Genomic DNA, 24720 nt, shown 5'->3' on the forward strand with positions numbered 1-24720 from the left:
ACTCTTCAGCGCGAACGTCCCATTGTCTAACGGGTTAAAAACATCATATTACAGACTAAAACAAAATTTGATAACACATTGACGTACACTGTTGTACAGCACACACTTATTTCCTTGTAAAGTGAGGTTTGGAATTGACTAACAGTGAGACGTGTTTTTTGATAAAAATGAACAGAACTACAAGTGCGACTTTGATGCTGCAAACCATTATGGTTTTGATGGATAAACAGAACTCTACGCATGTCACCAATTTTCCAAATGGATATGGTTAGTATTTTGGTTTTAGTATTTTTTTACTGTTCACCAACTTTTGCGCTTTTGATAATTTTTGGTGTTACACACACGTACATATTTTTAACGTTATTTGCAAATGAAACCGGCTCATATTTCACTGAAAACGATATGTGTCCTGTCATGCACTACTCACTCCTGAAACATTTATAAAGATACTTGGCTATTGTTCAGTAAATATTTGTCAGTAATAGTTTATTCTTAATTTGTCATTAGTAATTATAATGCAAGTATTTTTTTCTTTTTTCCCTCTAGACTACTCATGCTATTCTTCATACTATACATTTGAAGCCATACGAAGTGCGCCTGGCAAGCGTTTTTGATTATCGGAATCTTTTTTGATGACGACAGCTCTTTCCAGTAGGTAGTCGGGAAAAAAACACACACATTCGACAAATATATTTTATACAAAATTGCGCAAATAGTCACACAGTAAAAAAAAAATTACAAAACTTACAGAGAAATGCTTAACAGAATTTAAAAAGAATTATTTAATTATGTAACAAGAGGTAAATACTGACAAATGTCAAACTAAATTTAAAAAATGTGAAATATTTTATACTTAATACAATAAAGTGTTTGAAAACTTATTTTGAAGATGACTGTTCATTCCAGTAGGTTGCCGGAGAAAACTGACTATAAGCATTGTAATAATAAATTAAAATTGTGCATATAGTCACACATAATAAAAAAACATATTACAACATTTACAGAGAAATGTTCAATAGAATTTTAAAAGAAATATATGTAACAAGAGGTACTATAAATGTTAAACTAAATTTTAAAAAATCTTATTTATCTATGTTATAATAATGAAAAGTAAAATATTTAACGTAACTGAAAAAATAAAATTAATTTACGTTTTAAGAATTGCTGATAAAAGATTACTAGAATTTCAAAAACAAAGATGCGTTTAATTTACACGAACTTCAGACGAATGTTTACTAAGTAATAAATGTATTTACACGTAATTGCATAAATGACATTTTTGCATTGTAAGCGATTGTAAGACGTTGTTTGTTTGTTTATTATTAATGATCTTTGCCATGCGGATGAAAATTTAAAATACTGGTTCTACTAACGATACCAATATTACTCCACCTTCTAATATAATATAGGTAACTTCAAAAGATTCATTTTTATAAATAGCGCCTTCATTTTATTATAAGGAGCAATTATTTTAATGGTTGATTTTGCTATTCTCCAATTCAAGGCGTTTTTCTCTTTCAATATGCTTTGAGTAGTGAGAACCGATTTTTATAATCTCCTGTGTCAAGTCCCGTATAGTGGCGAACTAGGGGATATTTCAATAAAACTTGATAAATAGACGTAATTCCACGTACTTTTGAGGTCCGTTTTTTAGTTTTTTAGTACTGAGATTATTGTGATATGTTAATATAAAAAATACGTTCTTTCAATTATTTTTTATGGTGGTGGGCAAAAAGTTTCAGAACCCATGGTTTAAGCAGATTCTGTGATTGTAAGTATGGTGATGTCCATAATCACCATTGGCAAAAACGTTACCTATACTTCGGTAGCGCAATTGCCTATAGTTCTTCGCCGACATCAAATTTCGTTACGCCCCTCGCTTCTGCACGTGCTCACCAGTACAGTACAAGTATGCTCTTTTCCCAGCACGATCTACTACCATTCTCTCCATGTTTCCGATCTTTGTACGAGTAGCATTGTGCTCGGACATCCTCGATTTCCAAGTCCATTTTTTATCTTTACCTGCCATCCTCCCTTTGAGTGGATCCTAGGATTTTTCGCAAAATAAGTCAAACAATATCAATGGTAGGTATTTATAAATTCAGGTAAACCCAAAACAAGTAAAATGTAAAGAAAAGTCAAAGCTAAAAGAAAATACAAGAAAAAGACAGAATTACATCTGATTGTGTAATTGATGTCATACATGTGATTGGTGATTATTACTTAAATAGAAGAAACTTATTTTTGATGCTTTTATTATTTATTTATTTATTCAATGCTTAGTTATCATTATGTCTACACATCATTATCATATAATTATATCTCACAAATCCAATGGACTAATGCTAATTCCTCTTTTATTAGACGATGCGGAAATGGAACGATGCTACGGCGAGTACGGATGTTTTAGCAAGGCTTATCCTTGGTTGGAGCACCGACCTGACAACTACTTTCCTGTCTCACCTGAAGCTATGGGCGTAAAGTGAGTTTGCACTGTTTTTCTAATACTATTATAGTACAGGCAAAGTAGGTAGTTTTCACTTTGGCTAGTATTTTTTTATTATACCAAGTGACGGGACGAACAAGTTGTACGCCTGGTGGTAAGCGACACGCCTGTCCATGACAGTTGCAGTGCGACTCAGAACTTTAAATCGCAAAGTCCTGAGGGACACTACTGCGCCTGTTACCCTGAAGACGTTGACAAATCCCATGTGCCTGTAATTTCACCAGCCGCACCCTTACCCTTCAAACGCTCACAATAGGTAAATTGGCAGTACTTTACTAGTACTCTTCTGCTAGTAAAAACATGCCCGTAGTACATATTTGATATGCACCAGTTTGGTAGCCTAATGGGAGAACGGCGGATTTAGTCTCAATCGAGAGGTTGACTGTTCGAATCCCTGTAGCGTCATGTATGGCTTTAATTATTGTGTTACTTACATTTGTGTATGATTAATATCAATACCTCTCGGTAAATTGTAAAGGAAAAACATCATCCTGCTTGTAGGAGAAAGTTCAGAACACGTAGAAAGACATGTCGAGTGCCCCAACCCGCATTGAGGTAGCGTGGCGGTTAAGGGCCTAGCAGTAATAGAACGTAGAATGACGATGATGGTACGATGATTAATGTGAAATAAAATCGAAATAAAATCATTTAATACTAGTAAATAGTTAAAAAAATAATAAAATCAAGTCGCGGGGTCTACATTATGCAAAAAACCTAATAAAATAAATAAATATATATAGTAATAAGTTTTACGTTATTGAATTTAATAAAGAAATTTTATAGGTAGTAAAATTGGTTTTATAGTTAGTTTTCTAGACCTCTTTAGCGGAAGCTGCAACCATAAAGATCTTGTTATATACTGGTAGGTACTCTTGTAGCACAGACTGTTTAGCTTGGCTATTTAATAGGTATTGAACCTTATTAAAGTGGTTTTAATAAGGTTTAAGGTAAAAAAAATGTTTCTTTATTTAGGATATACCCATTAATAAATTTAACATTACTTATTACACTCATTACATAACAATTAAATTGAATTTTATTAACGGAAAATTATTATTATTATTAATGAAGTAAATAATTAGCAATTACATTAAATCGAAATTACAATTTAATACTATTATAGTAGAGCTTTTCAAGTTTAGTGCGGTAGCTATATGTTGTATGTATAGGCTGGAAAGTATTATAATTTGGCCAGGTACTCCCGCTATCTCACTAAGTGCACGCTTTCATATGATCAATACTCGGTTTCGTTTGCACAAATATAAAAATTTACTTTAACTATTTTTACTTATCGAGTTCTTAGTTTCTCATTAATAATAGGTGTCATTAACCCACCTTCCGGGCGAGCGGTCTCTTTTACGTATCATAACAAATTTTATAATTATTGCACATACATTAAATAAAACTCTTATTTCCAAAATAGTATTTTATCTCTGCGTAATAAGCACATACGTTCACAATAATTGGTAACATGATTCCGCAACAATAAAAGAGATAAGCATGCTACAGGCTATGGCATATCATTAATTATATCATATGGCTCGATTAAGCTTTGCAAAAAAATATACGCCATTCTAGTTTATCATTGTTTGTAGCTACATTTAAATAAGTAAAAAATCATTTGAGTAATCTCACATTTAAAAACTGGGGTGTAAGTTTATATTAATTGTAAATAAACCCATTTTTAAATAAAGTCAATATACATATATACCAACTGTCTTAGATTAAAGCTTCAATTCATAGAGACCCTTATTATATGATAATAATATGGTACTTGGGGGGCGTGGCAAGCAACTGCATATGTCATAGATAAGATGTTATTTTTCTCATTCTGTACTGATATTATTAATTGCCCTTGTTGTTGACATCAAAGTCCACGTTTTATGCTGAGATCCGCTTTCATGTTTATACAGGCTGCCCAGGAAAATACATAATTGTTCATGACATGATATTGCTTATTTAGCATTACGTACTTGCATGTTTGATAGATTATTTTTCTATTGGTTATCTAATGTCAGCCAATATTATATTGCGAGTAGCTGTGTATACCTACTTCTACCAAATATGTTATGATTCATACCATCACGCAAAGAACAGCTTTGAAATATAATCTTTTATATTAGACACCGTGCCAGACAACCTAAAGAGCAAATTACCGCATACGTATGCGACTGGTGAAACTTGCTCTTTAGGTTGTCTGGCATGGTGTCTAATATGAAAGATTATATACTCACGATACGTGCCACACACGATACGTATCGTGTGTGGCATGTTCTCAAAAATACTAAAATATGTTTAGTATATTTAAGTAACTTTCTGAGTTACTTTTTAAAAACATCGAGCGACAATGTACGTAATTAATTTTGCCCGACATGTCCAACAAAAAGATGTCCAATTCTCTTCACCCCGTGTCATGTCTAGAGATAAGACTGGGGGCTCGTCCGTGACATCAATCAATCAGCCCAGAGACAAAACAAATATGTACCTATATATGTCCACTAATTGCACTATGACGTTTATGCCTTTAAGCGAAAACAAATTGACGAACGGTTTTATACGCGATTATGTCCATGTTTTTTTATTTCTATATTTTTTTAAATTTCAGACGTTACGTACTTATCTTATATCGAGTGCTATTTTACTTGGTATACTTCTGTTACTTTATATAAATAGGTTATTTTTTACTTAACTTCCGTTTCATTTGATGGGAAGTGACGATGAGGTCGACGATGGAGCATGCACACTTAAATAATCCTATTTACTCTCGTCTTGAAAAAGCCCAAGTCGCAAGACAGGACCGGAAATTCGCAGGAAGCAGATTCGTTGTCGACCTGTGTCGAGTCACGTTCTTACGAACCGATGCGAAATGCACAAATCATTTTCGCTCATGGACATAAAGCTTTCTCTGATCCGCTTAATGCGATTCTGCATTAATAAGTGTGGTGATACCCTTAGTTGACATGTCCCATGTGCCTGTAATTTCACTAGCACCCTTACCCATCAAAACCGGAACGCAGTAATTCTTACTAATGTAATTAATATTACATTAGTAATTAATAAATTACTAATGTAAGAATTACTTATTACCTATTTCTACCGCCAAACGGTAATCCGTTTGGCGGTAGAAATAGGTAAGGTGGCAGCACTTCCCAGGACAATTTAATTCACACGGAGTTCTACTGCTATTAGTAGAAGTTATGAAGTCATCAATCAAGTGAAGCGTTTTGGTCACTTGAGATGGGAAAAGCTGCTTGTTTTTCTAAACGTTTAAACGTTGTAGCTATTTAAAAAAGCGTGCTTAACTACTTATTTTAAATAGCAAACTTTAAAAGTGCTTTTCGTTTAAACGCCTACCTCTACTTGAGATGGTATCATCTAAGGTGCCGATGATTACAATCAGTAACAGAAAACTTAAGATGCACCGCAAAATCCGAGTGATATCTCTGCCTATGGACACCGAACTTAGGAGCCATTTAATAATAGGGGCCTTATAAGGCACATTATGGTGAATTTTGGAGAGGGTCATATTTAAAGGACATATTATTTTGTGAAACATATTCATTAAGAAGCTAATGAAGCTTTTATAAAGACATTTTTTATAATATCAAGTGACTAATAAGTCGTGCGCCTGGTAATAGGCTACAAACCTGTCCATAACAGTTGCAGTGCCACTGAGAGCTTTAAATCGCAAAGATCTGAGAGGCGCTGCCACTGCGCCCATCATCCTGAGACATAAGTTGACAGGTCCCATGTGCCTGTAATTTCATCAGCACCCTTATCCTTCTAAACCGGATCGCAGTAATGCTAACGTTACTGCTTGTCGGCAGAAATAGCTAAGCTAGCGTGTATGCATTTATGTTCTCAGTAGTATACTAAGTGTTATTATTAATGTCTTTATTGTTACAGATACGCGGCATTTACCAGAAGAAACCGGAAAATACCAGTTCTCCTTCAGGCAGACGATACTAGTAGGATCAAGAATGCCAACTTCGATGCTCGAGGACCGTTCTACTTAATCTCCCATGGATTCCTTGAAGGTGGTCATAAAACTTGGGTAAGTTATACTTTTGATGAGGTCATAATATTGTGTACCCCAACGGGTCCATACTATGATTAGTGTTCTCTGCCTAATTTCTGTGGCAATTCTTATTATTTAAATATTCGAGTATATATTATAGAGGTATAAGATCATCGATAATATAAGAAAATATTATTTGTATTTCACGATTATTGGAGTAATAATAATTTTTGTTACTAATCGCGCGTAAGTTCAGCAGCAGTAGAGCTCCCTGTGAAAGAGTTCGTCCAGGGAAGTAGTGCCACCTTACCAATTTCTGCCGCCAAGCAGTAACGACAGCTTTATTGTGGTCCGATTTTGAAGGGTGCTTGTTAAAATTACAGGCACATGGGACTTCACTTATGTCTCAGGGTGATGGGCGCAGTAAAATAGTTGTACTGAAAATTTTAATTCTTCTTTTAATCGCCAGGGGTGCTACAAACTTTCTCAAAAATCGCTGCCAATAACGCAGTATTAATAAAGCAGTATTGCAGAATATTACGGTTTTGAACTAAGCGACGACCAGAGCAGACGTAACTTTATAGAAGCACCAAATTATCTTAAATCAAAAAAATATGTAAGAAGATGGGTGCGAGAAAGTCTTGATTTATTTACGGCACACTTTCGCTTGCTTTGCCCGCGGGTGCCTTTACACCAATATTTAGAAGTTCTTCAAATTAAAAATTATTTTTTCCTAAAATACTCAATTGACTTTGATAATTTTTTCCTTGGACTCTTCATACAGGGCCGCCATGGTCTTAATTGAAATATAAATGAATTTTTGGTAGTTTTTCCTCGGGCAGTTAGTCCATCTCGGGCAGTTTCTTCCATCCGTCAATGTCGCTGGCTTTCTCGTCCAATCTTTTTGTCAATTTAAATTTACCCTTATTAGGATTTTTTAAGCTTATGTTACTTAGTTACTTACTGACATATTTATTCTTCAATCAGATCCACAATATGGTCGATGCCCTCCTAAATCTAGAAGGCAACGAACCTGCAACGGTTCTGGCTGTGGACTGGCGTGGTGGTTCACAGCCACCTTACGGGCAAGCCACGGCCAACATCAGGCTGGTCGGGGTTATGACTGCCCATTTGATTAAGAATATTTACGTGAGTATTGCTAATTATGGTATTATATCTTTTGTAGTATTGCCCTTAGCAGATACAGTAATGTATATGTCCTATTAATAACAATCTGTTATTTATGTTGCAGGATGTACTAGGGTTGTCTCACCTGGATAACTTCCATTTTATTGGACACTCACTAGGCGCGCACCTGGGAGGGTACTGTGGACATGCTTTGCAAAGAGTGAGTTTGCTTGTCCTATATGAAGGATTATATCGGACATCGGCTTCAACACTGACTCAACTCGAAAATGTGACAGATACGTTTTATAACAAATAACCAGTCGATAGTCGTCAATAGTGAACTGACTTAAGACTGATTAATGGTGTCATGATTTACCCACTTTTTTACCGAAATGTAGGGTAGTTTTTGTACGCGTTTCTAACAAAACTAAAGAAATACTATTTTTGTAAAAATACTTATAACTCTATTGAAGCTGGTGTGCGACATAGTTGCTTCAATAATTCTATTATTGAACTTTATAGGTTATTTTTAAGAAACCAATTACCTGGAATCATACTAGAAGATTCTCCATACTATGAGAACTACGGTGTCGAAATTACGCCTTCGGAGCGAAATTACATTTGTAATAAATAATCAGTGATCGGAATTGAGGGAGTCAATTTAGCTAAACTAAAGAATAATGTGGACATTCCCTTCTACAAATCCCGGGACTTCTCGGAATGAGTAAATTTAAATATGCGTATTATTTCATGATATTTAGTACATTGGCGATAAATTATTATTTCTCATTAAGTATTTGCTACAAATTATTTTCTCAAAAAATAATATTGTAGTTGTGTTTCTCTGGGTACTTACGTATTTAAATACTTTGGCCATTGGAAAACTAAACATGAGACCACCTATATTTTGGAATGTTTAGAAAATAAACAGTAAAAATGAAATTTTATACGCATTGATGACGAAATGGGTATGTCCATACATACTTCAAACTTTAGTTAAATTAATTCTATCAATTCCGATCACTGATAATAATTCAGAATACTGGGTATTAGAACCAATTTTAACAAATCTTGAGACCTCCTCATCCTTACTCAAAAAACTGATTCGCACAAGCCGCTCATAGTTCGATTTAAGTATGACGTGGTGAGATCATTCGCAGCCTTGGTGTAATAAGGGCACATCTGCAAAATGACAACTTTTCAGGAGAGATGTTTAACGATACAATTAAATTTAATTAAAAAAACTTATCAACTAATTAGTCAATAACTTTTTGTATGCTTAAATACGAGAGTTATAAAATTTTACATAATGCATAATCTCCTGTAATTCTTATTATTTTTATGACTTTCATGTGATAAAAGCACTTTTGACGTATGATCACACCGATATCTTCAATGAACAACTACGTTTTTGTCATTTTCTGTTATTTTTGTAAACAGCCATATTTATTTACTAATATTAATCTCCGCGAATTTTGAAAAAAATAAAGAAACAAAAAACAAAAATCGAAAAAAAAAACAAGATAACGAATTATGTGAAAATAATAGAAACAAAAATGAAAATAAAAATAGAAAAGGTCCATATGGCTTAAATATGCTAAGGGTAGGAATTGTAGCCGTATACGGTGAGGAGGGCTATGAGTACATGACTATTCCCGTTAAGAAAATAGCCTTCCCAGGCCAGTTGGTACCTATTTGATAAAATTGATGACGTCTCTCTATATGTGTATATGTATATTGGTGCGTCAGCAAGATAGCACTTGTTTGGAAATATTTGGGCGCGTAGTATTTATGTTTATGTCATAGTTATGTAGATAAAAACTTTAAGTTAAAAAGATTATTATTTTCCGGGAACAAGATTTTTTAAAATGTATCTAGAATATCCAAACTTATAAATGCGAAAGTAACTCTGTTACGTTTTCACGCCTAAACCTCTGAACCAATTTCGATGAATTTTTGTATAGAGATAGATATGACTTTAGGATAAGGACATATCGCCGCCTTACTATCTCAAACTCGTATCTTAAAGCACAAAGTTACTGAAATGCAAAAAATGAATTGCATATACAAATTTTGCAGGCTGATTTCACGTCACATTTCCTTCATACTCACAAACTGGTTTTTGTGAGTATGCATATGCATCCAAATACTCCAACCATACTCGTAAGGGTGGTAACCCTTACGAGTATAGTCGAAATCAACACCCTTACGAGATACGAGTTAGAGAAAGTAAGGCATCGACATGCTACTTTTTTTCACAATAATAAATCTTAAAAGGGGTGAAATAAGTTTGTTTGGAAAACCAATAAAACTATGAAAATTAGTATAGTACACTAGGCTACTCGAAGTAATTATTTTACGCAGACAAAGTCGCGGGCACCAGCTAGTATTTTATATACTAGAAAAAAATTTAATAACTAAACTCATTTCGAGTTCTTAGGTTTTCGCGATTGTTATACATAGGAATGAAACTATTTTTCCGGATTTAAATCGCGTATATTTGTTTTTTCAACCGTGACCATGGGACCTGTAAAGGGCCCGAAACGTCGGTTTGTTTGAAAAAACAAATATACGCGATTTAAATCCGGAAAAATAGTTTCATTCCTAACTAAACTCATTGTCATCTAAATTTTTGAGTTTTTTTGCCCTTGTACCTTTGAAATTGTATGATTAAAATTGGATTTAATCTGGCACGCCACGACCCTTGATATTTATTTCTAAATTGAGATTGAGTAGTTAATGTCAAAATTTTAATTACATTTCTTTTGTCAGGCGCGCGTAATTCTCATTTAAAGCATAATAAATTTTTAAACCCACCGTAATGTACCTAGGCCTTCCAAACCTTATAAATAATAATGTCATATATCCTAATAAGTATTTCACGCATCAAAATTCATTTGAATATGTTTTGAATTACAGAAATTCAACCTAAAACTGGGAAGGATCACAGGTTTAGACCCAGCAGCGCCATACTTTAGCAAGACTGGAACTTTAGTGCGACTGGACAGATCGGATGCCCAATACGTGGATATTATTCACAGTAATGCTAATCCGCTGTATTTTTCAGGTGTGTTTAGTGTAATTATACTTCATAATTAATTAGAATTAAATAATTTATAGGCTCAGGTATTATCTTGCGGAAATCCATGTTAATAAAAATGGAAGTAAATTAATTTGCTAGCTACTCCGCGAACCTAGTGCAGATTAAATCTTTGAAAAAATAAAGTATGTAGCAGAAGCGCTTGTTATGAAAGCGCTCGTCCAGGGAAGTGCTGCTACCTTTGCTATTTCTGCCGCCAAGCAGTACTGTCAGCATTACTGCGTTCGGTTTTGAAGGATAAGAGTGGTGCTGAAATTACAGGCACATGGGACTTGTCAACTTATGTTTTTGGGTGCCAGGTGCAGTGGCAGTGCCCTTTCATCACATCGTGACATGACATCGTTCGTATGGTCAAAAACAAAAAACTCGAGCAAAATAGCAAATTTTAGCTAATTGTTTTTTCATGCATTTTTTCCATGCGCTTCGGGGAAATTGTATCATAAATGAATCACATAAAAATAAACCCAGTTTATTTTCTGCGTTCGCCTCCAGCAGTATACATTTCAAATGACTAACTCTCCGTGTCCAGAAGTGGAAAGTATAATAGGTGCAGAATTACCATGCAAAATATCGTCACATAAAAATATCTGCATTTCTAACTATCAGAAATGAACTTGATTGAAAAGCTCACAAACCTAAGGCACTGCCTGTTCCAGGTTTCGGCTTAACAGAACCAATAGGACATGTGGATTTCTATCCCAACGGTGGAACTTCGCAGCCAGGCTGCAAGCAATCTTCTTCAGGTCCTCCTCAAGGCAGTAACGACATGTACCAAGGACTCGTGAAGTACGTTAGCTGCGACCACGAGAGAAGTTATGAGTTTTTCACCGAGAGCATAGCGCCGAGTTGTCCTTTTATGGCTATACAGTGCGAGTCTTATGACGTAAGTGTTGCTATTTGAAGCTAATTGAGTTTTTTGATATTACATATTACGTTACCTACCTATCAGTTTTCTTCTGCAATAACAAAATATTTGAAGTGTAGTTTTACTGAGCATTTCACAATTATAATTATGTCGCCTCTAGTCTCCGACGACGCTTGGGCTATAAGGCGAAGTATTTCAACGCGAGCTTACATTTTAGGTGTGGAGGTCGCCACCCGCGTCCCGCAATCCGCGCGCTGTAAATTAATATAAACAAAATGAGAGCCGGCGGAGGAAATTTGACGCTCGATGGCGACGACGGGGCAGTGGGCGGCGCGGCCGTTGTTAAACCACTGGGCAATTTGCAAATTTTGAGATAAATGTGAATTTAATAACTGATAGGGTTTCAGTTGATAACCAAAATTTTGCAGGTTTTCTGTAGCGTATAAAAATTATGTGCAAAGTTAGATATTTTATTCTTAAATAATTCGTTTTATACTTTTATTTTATCCCGTTTTCATCATTTGATATGATCGGATTATCGGATCGGAACACATTAGCACATTCTTTAGATAATATCCTTAGGTGTATTTGTCGTAAGTCCCCAACCCGCGTTGTGCCAGGATGGCCGACTATGGCCTAAACCCTCGTCTGAAAGGAGACCCGTGCCCAGCAGCGGGACGTATAAAAGGGTTGATGACGATGGTGATATTTTTTGTAAGACCGTTATTTAATAGTAACGTCCAGATTTCATAACCTGTTTCCCTTAGTTACAACCGTTAGAAGAGTTTCTTCTTTCTTTTTTATTTTAAATCTTTTCTCATTTTGTATTCAAAGAAACGTATAGAGTATATGTTGTATATTATATTGTATTAACAAAGTGCGCACGGCGCACTTATTGCACCTTCTTTTCCATTTTTTGTAAGAAATATTAGTCTATCTTTTAGAATGTAAAGTTTACATTGCATGAGTCGTTTTAATGCATCGCGCTTTGAGATGACCCTTATTTCCCACCTACAACCCTCAGAATTCCACTTACTTGGTTGTATGGTGTACACTTAGATCAGTTGTTTTATCACTAATATTGTTCCACAGGCATTCTTAGCCGGCAACTGCACAACCTGCGACCAACACCACTACTGCATTCCCATGGGATACCACTCGTACAGCATTTACAAGCGCTTGCACATGGCGGGATACGTTGATTCGAGTAACCACATTACTTTGTACTCTCAGACTGGCAGTACTAAACCTTATTGCAGTAAGTATCTGTAAATATTAGAGTTGCAACGAATATTCGGTTACTATTCGGTATTTTGGATTATTTGGCCTATTTTTTGTTATCCGGCCGAATACCGAATATTTAATTGCTGTTCAGCCGATTACCTAAAAGCAAGAGGAAGAAATAAGAAAAATACAGTAAATTATCATGTAAGTTTTATTAATGTTGAACGTACCTTGTCTGTTCGCGAAAGCGCAATTTTTCGCTTCTTTATCTAAAAGATGCGTAACTGTGTAACATAACTAAGTTGTTTTTCTAAGAGATTAAAAAAGGTGACATATCAAGAGAAAACTACTTTTGTACTTATTATGTAGTTTACTCTTGACTAAATATATGCTAACAAAATCAACCAAGTACTTAATTACTTGCAAACCAAAACAAAATTAAGTTCTTAATTAAACTGAAGTGAAATAAACAATTGCTTTCCTCATTAAGTTATAAATTTGAATCATAAACTTGAAACTTTAAAGTACCTTCACTGTTTCTTTGTACAAAATTATTTATCATAACTGAAGTTAGTAAAGATATTTTTCCAATTTTCGTTAATCAGGCCGAATAAATAATACGATAAATAAATAAAAAAAAGACAGTTTGACCGAATATTTTTTCCATCCGGCCGCGCTTCTGGCCGTATATTCGGTGCCGAATATATCATTCGTTGCAACACTAGTCAATATTGATTCGGTACACAGACTTTGGGTTGTTCTAATCGCAAGTTAATGTTGTACTTAAATCTTTAGGCAACAAAGTTATGTGAACAGTCAAACAAAGCAAAAACATTTTTATTTTTATAAAAATTTTATCTATATTACATTTAGAGCTCAGAATATCTGCATGTTTGACAAAAATCGACCACACGTGTATGAAATCAGGGTGCACTTACGATTAAATAAGTAAAACAATTCAAAATTATCTCGTTTTTCGAAAAACTTGACGAAAACGTTTTCAACCAGACACGATACAGGGCAGGATTTTTAAGGTTAGAAATTTTTGAAAAAAAATAAGTAATTTAAAAATATTACGCGTACTTCCAGAAATTGTAATAGTGTATTTATGATGAGTAAAATTTCACCCCTTTTAAACAAATATTTTTTACTTCCAGGAGTACACTATGAAGTAACTCTGAAAATATCAAATTCCACGGAGAGTAACATACATGGGCCGGATGTAGGAAAAGTGGCCATCACGCTTGTGGACAGGCACGGCAATAGGAGCGACACTAAATTCATTGATGACGAACAGTAAGTCATCTAATCATTATTTTGGACGGCCTCGGCGGTGCAACGGTGCGATGTCCCGGGTCCGATCCCGGATTCAGGACATGAACTTTTTTAAATTGATTCTAAGTTGCATAAGTTGTTGTTGTTTGTAATTGGGTAGTACCCGAGTAGCCCGTGTACCCGTCAGCCGTGGTAACCTAATGGTTTAACCTACCACCTCTCAAACAGAGGCCGTGGTTTCGAATCCAGCCTCGCTACTCTGAGTTTCTCGGAAATAATGTACGAGATTGATTAGATTTTCGATGAATCCATCGTAGAAGATTCACAACCCTCGGAAAACGAGTGAAGTCCCCAACCCGCATTGGGAAAGCGTGGCGGAGTATGGCCTAAATCCCGTCTGAAAAGAGACCCGTGTCCAGCAGTGGGACGTACAAATGGTTTTTTTTTTGTTAATAACAAGTGACGGGACGAACAAGTCGTGTACCTGATGGTAAGCTACACGCCTGTCCAAAATAGTTGTAGTGCCACTCAGTGCTTTAAATCGCTAAGATCTGAGGGGCTCTGCCACTGTGCCCGACACCCTGAGACATAAGTTGACAAATCCCATGTGCCTGCAATTTCACCAGCACCCTTGCCCTTCAAAACCGGAACACAGTAATGCTGACATTACTGCTTGGCGACAGAAATAGATAAGGTGGCAGTATTCCCTAGACGAACTCTTTCACAAGGAGCTCTACTGCTACTAAAATAGGGTTGATGGTGATGATGAGTAGTGCCCCGGAGTGGATTCCGTTGTTCTGGTACTTATAGTACAGGGAATTCCCTAGTTTGAGAACAAGTAACTGGTGTGATTGTCTGGCTCAATATTTTGATCTCTATTGACTGCGTCTCGAAATTATCTTCGTGCTAACGACACAACACTTGCAATTAACAAATCTCTCCAAATAAAGCTTACAATTGCATCTATAAGAAACCCGTAACGTCTGATTGTGGTTTATATTTAATGGTCTTTACGAAATGATCCGTAAATATGGAGTTAAGAATAAAAAAAAGAATTGTAACTTTTTTATAAAAAAAACTGAAACCTCAAAAGTTCGTGAAATTACATCTATTTGCCAAGTTTTATTGAAATTGGTTACCGAAAAGTGCGCGAAACCGCCTAGTTTGCCACCCTTAGAGATGGAATATTTCCTTCAAATTTAAGTGGGACCAATAATGAGGTACCCTCTTTCCAACCAAAATAGACCCATCGAAATACAGTCTATTTGAGAACCTGCTCCTTCTTTGAAGTCGGTTAATAAGTCTTAAGTAGGCTTGGCTAGATGTAGTTTGGCGTCGCAAACGACAGCGAGACGTCTCGGACTAGTTTGAGCGCCTTTAACATAATCCTCTGCTACAGGCTCATAAAGTAAAGCGAAATACAGTCCGGCACAGTGTTGCCATTAAAACCAGTTTTTACTACTGTTAAACTTTTTGTAAGTGGAAACAGTTGTTAAATACTAATTTAGCCGAAAAGACAGACTTTCTATGTCACCGCCGTCTTTCTCCTTAGCCGGTTAATTTGAAGGGGGATACGATTAAACCATCATTATAAATTTATTTAACTTATATTAGCGGCGTAAAACTCTTTGGAATTTCTAGATATTTTGCAACGTAAATGTTGCTATAAATTAAGTATGCAGTACTGCGAGCTTACCTATATCTACCACCAAGTAGTAAAGTGTAAAGGGTACTGGTGAAATTACAGCCACATGGGAATTTGCAACTTATGTCTCAGGGTGACGGACGCAGTGGCAGTGCCTCTCAGGTTTTTGTGATTTAAGGCTCTGAGTAGCACTACAACTATTATGGACCGGCTTACCTGTCGCTTACCTTACGCGCACGTCTTGTTCGTCCCGTCACAAAAAAAAAATCATAGCGTATAAATCGATACCTTCCACGTAAGTTGTTGTAATAGTATTTTTTCTTTTTTACTTAAATAATATATATTCATTTTTATATGTTAAACGTAAACAAAACACTAAATGTTTTCTTTATTTACAAAATGGAACCTATAATGTACACAAAAGAGGATGTATTTACTTAAGTTAAAAAGCTTTAATATTGTGAAAAACAACTTATGTGTGACGTATTGAAATGTCGTAAATTGTTATACGTGTGGCGCACTATAAATTTCCGGAATGAATAAGAAAAAATAGTATAAATAGTCAGAAATGAATTTATTGTTTCTCAAAATATCGTTAATGCACTTTTTGATACTAATGAACCAATTTTGAAAACATTTATGCCACTCCTCCGTGACAATCTCTGAAACACATTTTTCATACTCTTCGACAGCCTCTTCAGGTGATGACAATCGTTGACCGCGTAACTGGTTCTTAATTTTTGGAAATAAATAAAAGTCACAAGGTGCCAGGTCGGAACTGTATGCGGGATGGCTCATAAGGTCAACGTAGTTCACTTTCAAAAATTCATTTGTCTGTCTGGCCGTGTGAGAACTGGCATTATCGTGGTGCAAATGATATGGCGTTTACGGTTATTTTTACGGAGTTTGTCAATAACTTCCGGCAAACAAATGGAAGTGTACCAATCACTATTCACGGTACAACGATTCTCCAAAGCAACAGTAGCTACGTGTCCAGTTTTGTTAAAAAAAGAAGGAATCGTCCGCTTGGAGGCACCTTGCTCGCGCGCCACTTTGGTTGGTTTAGGCTCATCTCGAAAAACCCATACGCTCGATTGCTGCTTTGTTTTGGTATCGTAACTATAAATCCATGTTTCGTCACCTGTTACTATGTCCCACACCAAATTTGACGCCCTTTCGTTGAATCTGATAAGCATGGCATTGCACCAAGTGACGCGATCCGTTTTTTGAGCCTCAGTCAAATTGTGTGGGATCCACCGAGAGCACAGCTTTTTCACACCCAAATGTTGGTAGTATTGATTGTATTTGATTCATGCCTGTGCCTAAAGATGCCCGAATCTGATGGTATGTTCATCGATGTTTACGACGAAATTCTTCACTGAGATTCACACGACCGCGTTTGAATTCTGCAAACCCGCTATAAATAGTCGACTTGCATGGTGCTTCATCGTCAAAAGTAGTTTAAGGCGGAGCGAAGCTCCGCTGAGCTGTCACATTACACTAAAGTCGTAGAAAATCATACCACGAATATTTTCACGAGTTCAATCCATGGTGATGTAGACAACCAATTTCTAAAATGACGCCACAATGTAAAAGCAAGTGACAGTCAGATGAAACAAACTGTCTTGTACAGCCAAAGAGTTCCATTTTCAAATGTTGTAATTACTTTTTAAATATTGTTTATGTAAGTGGCCAGTTCCCGAAAATTATAGTGCGCCCTATATATTGCATTATGTGACCCGGATGCCCGGAACTCTTTTATACAAGTAAATAATATTGTTTTGTTTCCATACGTCAACATTTAACGTAAGTTTAAATCATTAACAGACATGACGTCACATTGCTTTTGTTATGTAGTTGAACTTGACCGATAAGTCATTTGCCTTAAACTTGTATGGATTGTTATCGTCTTCTAATTAACATGCGCACAAATTTGGATCAAGGTCTTGGTTCAATGTAAAATGAAAAACACTGAAGCGTGATAACAGAGATGATTATAGTAGATATAGTTATGGTGATTAACGTAAATTTCACATCGAATGTACAATATCTATACAACGATTAGCACTGGGCATTGGATAAGGAGGTCCCGGATCCTATTCTCGGTAGTAACAATTTGGGGAAATGAACCTTTCTATATTGGTCCTGGTCTGGGAGTGGACTTTTTTTTTATGATAGCGAGTGACGGGACGAACAAGTCGTGTGCCTGGTTGTAAGCGACAAGCCCGCCTGTCCTTAGCAGACACAAGTTGACAAGTCCCATGTGCTTGTAATTTCACTAGCACCCTTACCCTTCAAAACCGGAACGCAGTAATGCGGACATTACTGCTTGGCGACAGACATGTAAGGTGGCAGCACTTCTTTGGACGAACTCTTTCACAAGGAGCTCTGCTGAATTAAAACTTCGTTGCTCTGGTATTCATAGTACAGGGACTTACTTTGAGATCAGGTAATTGCTGTGGTTGTCTGTACATTATTATTTTCCTTTGAAAAAACTGCCACTCGAAGAAATCAATAGTTTCCTACTTGGACGTTGATAAGCGCTAATGTGTCAACCAACATTTTCATGGTTTGCGAATATGACACCTAAAGATTTTTTGTTGTACCTATTTGATAGTTTGTTCTAAAATTTACATGTAAAAAAACTGCTGTTGTCACCATTTCGATACCAGCAATGAAAACCATACTAACTTAATTTTTGGACCTTTTCTGTTTTATTTTGTTTTTTTTTTTCACATTTTTTTTTTGTATTTTGTTTTTGTTTCGTTTTTTCGTATTTTTACAAAATTTTTAACACAGTTAACACACGGTTCGGTAAACGGTTAGAATAAATAGTCCGACTTACGTGTATGCGTATAATGTCAGTCCACAACGACACACAAAATACAGAAGGCACAATAAGAAATTTGGCACAAGCACTAGCACAGGCAACAGCGAAGAAATACAGTTAGAAAAGATAGATGAAGAAAATAGAAAAAAGAACAGTATATTATATAACAGCGTAAGTGCAAAGCAAAAATAATATTAGTAAACAAATATGGTTGTTGCAAAAATAACAGACAATGACCAAAAAAAAATGTTCATTGGCGGTATCGATTTGCCATTTTCTCAAAACTGATTTTGTTGACTGACATGTTATTGCTTATCAGCATCCACTTATTGTCTGTGCTATAATGGTAAAAAGAATGAATAAACAAATTAATTCCCCTCATATATTGATATTATAATAATAACAACTATATCAACACACTCATAGCCCCGCACTCGAGAAACTCTGTGTCGCGAGTGCCATGGACACACAAATAGAACACCATAAATTACACCCAAACTCACGAGAGAAATAAATGTTGGTCATACATATTATGTCTCACGCCCCGGGAATCAAACCCGGGATCGCTGCGTAGCAGATTAGCATGATAACCGTTCGTTAACTTTTAATTGATAACATAATATCAAAAATTCTTATTCCTTTTTTTTCCTTTTTTTTTTTCAGAAAATACTACAAGCCCGGTGACATAGAACACAAGATGGTGCCATTCAAAGGCACGGGCTACCCACCATTGTCGGTTATCGTCGAATGGAAATACGAGACGAATCTATTCAACCCTATCACATGGCGGTTACTTAAATCCCCGAGCGTATATGTTGAGCAGATCAAGCTATCTTCCATTGAGTACAATACCGTGTAAGTATGATTCCAGAATATCATCATTAGACGGTTTGTTCCACAGTTGAGCTTGACACTTGAGATTTAAATTCAAGTATATGCCGCTTGCAATAAGTACGGTCCAAAGTTTGCTTGAAACAAGCTTCAAGCTCAAGGTCAAGCTTGAACTGCAAGCAAGCAAAGTGCTTGCTTGCAGTTCAAGCTTGAAGTGCAGAAGACAAAATTGCGTTACAGTCGCCTTACACACGTGTACGATATTACCTACAATTCGTCAGTAACTTTTTTGCTTTAGCTAGTATGACGTCACTACAGTTGTGATGTCACAAGCAAGTTACCAGTTTTTTTCTAATTCCTGATTTTAATAGGTACTGTAATTATATCAATGATTTTTTTTATATCAACTGAACTAAGTAGAATTGGTATAGTATACGATAAACATTTTTCAAATAGCTTTAATTTCGTTTGTAAAAAAATAAATTCCGAAATAAAGCCAGTATCCCAGCCGCTCGAGGCAAGCAAAATGAACCGTATGTATTACTTACTAGAAAAAAATGAATTCGTAGTATCGACACCTAAGACCGCATTATTTTAGGGTTTTTACTAGTGTTCTACTAAACGTTAGTATTTTGTTTTAAATGAGTGTCAGTGAAATAACCTATAATAAAATTATTGTCATTACAGCACACACTTATAACGTATCTCTTGAATTGAGTGAATTGAGTTACCTATCAGTAGTCCGAAATGACATTTTCCAGAAATAACGTTTGGTCGAAATTTCATAACCTCGAAAGTAATTTTGAGAAGAAATTTTTTTAAAATCTAACTTAACCTAACCTCACCGAACCTAATCGTGTCTTTGCGATAAACATTCAATATATCCTGAAAGAACAACTGTTTCATTATAATTCGGTTTTCGGTGTAATGAAAATTCGAACAAACGTTATTTCGGACAAAAAATTTTCGACTTTGTGATAGGTTACCCTTGAATTGGGGCAGTGCAAGAAATCCACAAAAACAAAATCCAAAAATCCATTGCAATACTTAATTCTGGATATATGAACAGCGCGCTTTCTTTTTATAAAAAAAAGAACATGGAACATAATGGCAATGCTGCCGTGTTTGCGATAAAAACAGTAAATCTAATGTATTTCAAACATACTTACGTTAATATTGTAAAAACTGCATCGGCACAATGTTTTTCAGTTTCAAAGTTAACAAATATTTTATATCTTTCCAGAATCACCGTTTGCCCGAAAATGAATAAACCAGTCGTCGCAAATGTGCCTACGATAATGAAAACAAAATACTGTAGACTAAAAAAGTAGACTAAATAAATGTACCAATGTGGGCAACGCACTTAATTTTATCCCATAAGTCCCGTATGCTATATCTCAAAAGTATTATAGAAGTATTTGATATATTAGATTATGTCTAAGATGGATTGTAAATTAAACTTATGTTAATCCTAGTTATATTTATGTATAATGATAAGAAAATTCTTTAGAATTTCATATATGTAATGCCAAATAAAGAATATTTTTACGAAATAAACAAGTTTTAATCATTCGGTTTTTTCTTTTTCATGGTCAATACATCCACGGATTACGTCGCGTAAAAGTATAGGTATTCTATTTTATAAATACTTTGCGTCGATATTATGTTCAAACTTCAGGCACTTACAATGCACGCTTCGTTTCTCAACCAAGCATTCTAAATCTTATTTTAGTCCTACAATACTTGGTTGCTTTACAATTATATTTTATAATTCACGCTAAATAAAGCTTCAAATGAAGTATCTAAACGTAAAACACAATATGAGCCTTCGAATTATATGTTTCCAAATTTTCAGAATTTTTTCTGATAATATTTCCATTAAGTAATTGAAATATTTTCGGAAAATTACCCAACAGTATTTGTTACTGTCAGAGATGGGCAGTGGGTTAAAACCTGTGGTTAAACCCCAATCAACCCGCCCAGGACTTAACCAGGATTTTACCCAAAGCCGGGTTTTAACCCATTTCCACCCAAAATCATGGACTGAAACGGCGAACGCGGAATTTGGTAATTTCATACCTATTAAAAATTTGGATACAAAAATCTGTTTTAGACGAAAAAGAGGCAACTCTACGCAATACCACTCTCACTTACTACTAGAAATGCACATTACTGTTTGATTTGTATGAAAATCGATTCAATTATACTTATATCATCGTATAAAAACGACAACGAGTAAGTTTTATACGATTTTCAAGCGAATTTATTTTTATTTTTTTTTAATGTAAAGAAGGAGGCAAACAAGCCGACGAGCCACTTGATGGGAGGTGGCCATCGTCGCCCATGGACATTTGCAACATCAGATGAGCTGTCTATGCGTTGCCAGCCTTTGAGAGCCCTGTAAACACGCTTTTTGAAGAACCCCATGTCATTTTTATTTATTTATTTTTACCTCTTACAACTATCATTACAGGTATAACCTAATACAATAGTGTAGTTACTAACAAAATATTTTACGTACATGTTAACTATAACAAACTTCCATTGATATTCTACAATATACGGCCTGTGCGAATTCATTCAGAGTACAATCGAACAAATCAATGTCGTGTGATACCGCGTTGAGGGCACGCAGCGCCCGCATATGGGCCGCGTTGTGCAGCAGATTGGTGCGCGCGCGCTGCACCCACATCAGCGGCGGCCGCCGGCGTCGCCCTACGTACCCGTCAGGTACATACAGCTGAACTGTGTTTAGAACACATGGGTTGTGTATCTTACCACGCAGTACTTTTAATAAGTAAGTGGCGAGAGCTACTTCTCTTCTTACTTCCAGTCTATAATAGCCTAATATGCCGAGTACAAATAGGGTAGGATATAACAGTGCATAACCTGGATACACACCATACTGTTTTAAATATAGGTATCTAACGAACTTGTTCTGGGTGCGTTCTATCATTAATTTGTATTTGGCTTCGTGTGGCGACCTAATTACAGCGTTGCATTCGAGATGACTTTTTACTAGGGCCTCGTATAATGCTCTCAAAGCGCTTATATTCGTGAATTTATTTGCCAGACGTAACACCAATCCCAGATTATACGATACGCTTTTTTACACACTTCAATGATATGACTCCGAAAATTAATGTCGCCAGTGAAGGTCACTCCTAGGTCCTTAACCTTAAAAACACGCTGCAGCGGCGTTCCATCTATGTGGTATTGATGATGACTCGGACTACTCGCACGGCTAAATGATAACACAGAACATTTTGTTACATTAAAATATAATTTGTTAGCAAGACTCCAATCTATGATCCTATCAATGTCCTGCTGCAGTATGTCATAGCGCAAAGGGAACACTTCAGGAGGAAGATCATTCCACATCTTGCAGGTTCGAGGAAGGAACGAACGAGATGCCCGTGTGGTCTTACAATGCCAGGCATCTAAGATGTGGGGATGGACTCTACTCCTTTGGCGGGAGGTGCGATGGTGGAAACGAGACGGTGGCACCACTTCGAAAAGTTCATCAGAGCACTCCCCATTATAAAGACGGTAGAACACACACAGAGAGCCAACGCTCCATACCGTCTGTGAGTTTGGGTTCATCGATAATACGAACAGCCCTACGTTACTACTACCTACTAATTTTTCAAGCAAGCAATAAACATTTATAATAATATCGTTACACTTAAACTAAACTTATTTATAAAATATGTAGATAGTTGTAAATCGTTTTTGCTTTCGATTTAAGGCGTTAATGGGTTTAACCCGATTGAACTCGGCGTGAACAAAGCGTGCCCATCTCTGATTAATGTTGGGTAATTTTCCGAAAAATTTCAAATTGTGGAAATTTTGCCGGAAATATTTTTGAAAAATTGGGAAATTGATAAAATATAATTCAAAGGCGCATAATTATTATGTTCTTTGTTTAAAAATATCTTTTGAAGTTCTATTTAGCGTGAGTTATAATCAATGATCGGAAAAAGGTGTTCCACATATATAGATATAGCTACAAGGAGCGACATAGAGTTATTAAAACCACCAAACATTAATTAATTACTGTTTCGAATTCCGATTTTCCGGAAATGGTTTTACTGCATCGTAGAACAAAACTACTGACTTAGGAAGTCGAAGTTGGATTTCAAAGTAATTCTAATGGTACCAAGTAAAAAATTCTGTAGATAACTGTCCGTTTACCAAAACAGAGAATAAAAAAGTTATGAGAGCAGTCAATATGCGGTATTTAAAGCCTATCCAGCTTTAAATACCGCATATTGACGGAACGGCGACATTTGCTAGTAGAACTGAAGGAAAAATTCATATAAAATGTTATAATTTACGAATGATTTTAAGACATTTTAGTTTGCATGAGAATCGCGCGTTGCGATCATGCTATAAAAATATTTTGTATAAATTCAAAAACACAGTATAACAGATGTTTATAAATTCGAACCACTAGCAGAAATGTTGTATTTTAAAAGGAAAATGTTCAGACTAGATTATTTTAAAAAGTTTTATCAAAAAAAAACTGTTACACGCTTAACACAGGCGAAAAAGTGTCATTTGTACGGCAATTTATCTTCTTAAATAGAATAAAGAAATTAATTTTTTTCATCCTGAAATACGGAATTTGAGAAAGTTATTAATGAATATTTGATGGTTTTAACAACTCTATTTCGCTCTTTATCTCTGTTGTTTGAAAGCTATGTCTATACATGTATCTACATATGTGGAACACCTTTTTTCCAACAATTGGTTATAATATAAATTAAAATTTTATTTTATACTTATATATTATTATGTTTATTAATTTCTTTCATCCGGAAATCCAGAATTCGAAAAAGTTATTAATTAATATTTGATGGTTTTAACAACTAAGTTGCTCTTTGTCTTTGTTGTTTGAAAGCTATATCTATACATGTATCTACTATGTGAAACACCTTTTTCCAATCATTGGTTATAATATAAAATAAAAATTTATTTTATACTTATATAAAAGTAAGGTAGAGAAAATAAGATTTTAAATGATTGGACAGCAGCGAAAAAAAACGTTAAAATGGCACGTTTTCGTTTATTAACTTCAAGTTTTGACAGGTGACAACGTCAAATGTGGAAAAATATCCCTAAAAATATTTATTTTCTGAAATATTTTTCCTGTTTGTAACTGACTCAACACTATTAATGTGTAGTTGCCTGATTAAAATAAATAAAAAGAGGATTCGCTTTCCGGACGAAAATTAAGTGACAGTTGACGTTGACGGTTGCTTGACATTGACATTGACATTTGACGAATGGGGTGCC

At 35.5% G+C, this 24720-nt stretch overlaps 1 protein-coding gene across 1 annotated transcript; it reads left to right on the forward strand.

Annotated features, from left to right (window-relative positions):
- Positions 1-20971, forward strand: LOC113236569 (pancreatic triacylglycerol lipase-like). Its single transcript, XM_026472705.1, has 11 exons — positions 1-267; positions 2365-2482; positions 6413-6560; positions 7512-7673; positions 7777-7872; positions 10572-10719; positions 11409-11635; positions 12710-12875; positions 13999-14137; positions 19255-19446; positions 20666-20971. The coding sequence occupies exons 1-11, from the start codon at positions 168-170 to the stop codon at positions 20751-20753; spliced, it is 1584 nt and encodes a 527-aa protein (XP_026328490.1). The 5' UTR covers positions 1-167; the 3' UTR covers positions 20754-20971.
- The last annotated feature ends 3749 nt before the right edge of the window (positions 20972-24720 follow it).

This window comes from Hyposmocoma kahamanoa, unplaced genomic scaffold (genome assembly GCF_003589595.1).
Source record: "Hyposmocoma kahamanoa isolate Upper Pololo Valley unplaced genomic scaffold, ASM358959v1 92, whole genome shotgun sequence".
Taxonomy (NCBI): domain Eukaryota; kingdom Metazoa; phylum Arthropoda; class Insecta; order Lepidoptera; family Cosmopterigidae; genus Hyposmocoma; species Hyposmocoma kahamanoa.

Excerpts from the sequence above, each read along its gene's own strand:
- LOC113236569 (XM_026472705.1), top strand. The coding sequence starts at position 168 with ATGAACAGAACTACAAGTGCGACTTTGATGCTGCAAACCATTATGGTT. Across the intron at positions 7,674-7,776 it reads ATTTGATTAAGAATATTTAC|GATGTACTAGGGTTGTCTCA; the intron begins GTGAGTATTGCT and ends TTTATGTTGCAG. Across the intron at positions 11,636-12,709 it reads TACAGTGCGAGTCTTATGAC|GCATTCTTAGCCGGCAACTG; the intron begins GTAAGTGTTGCT and ends ATTGTTCCACAG.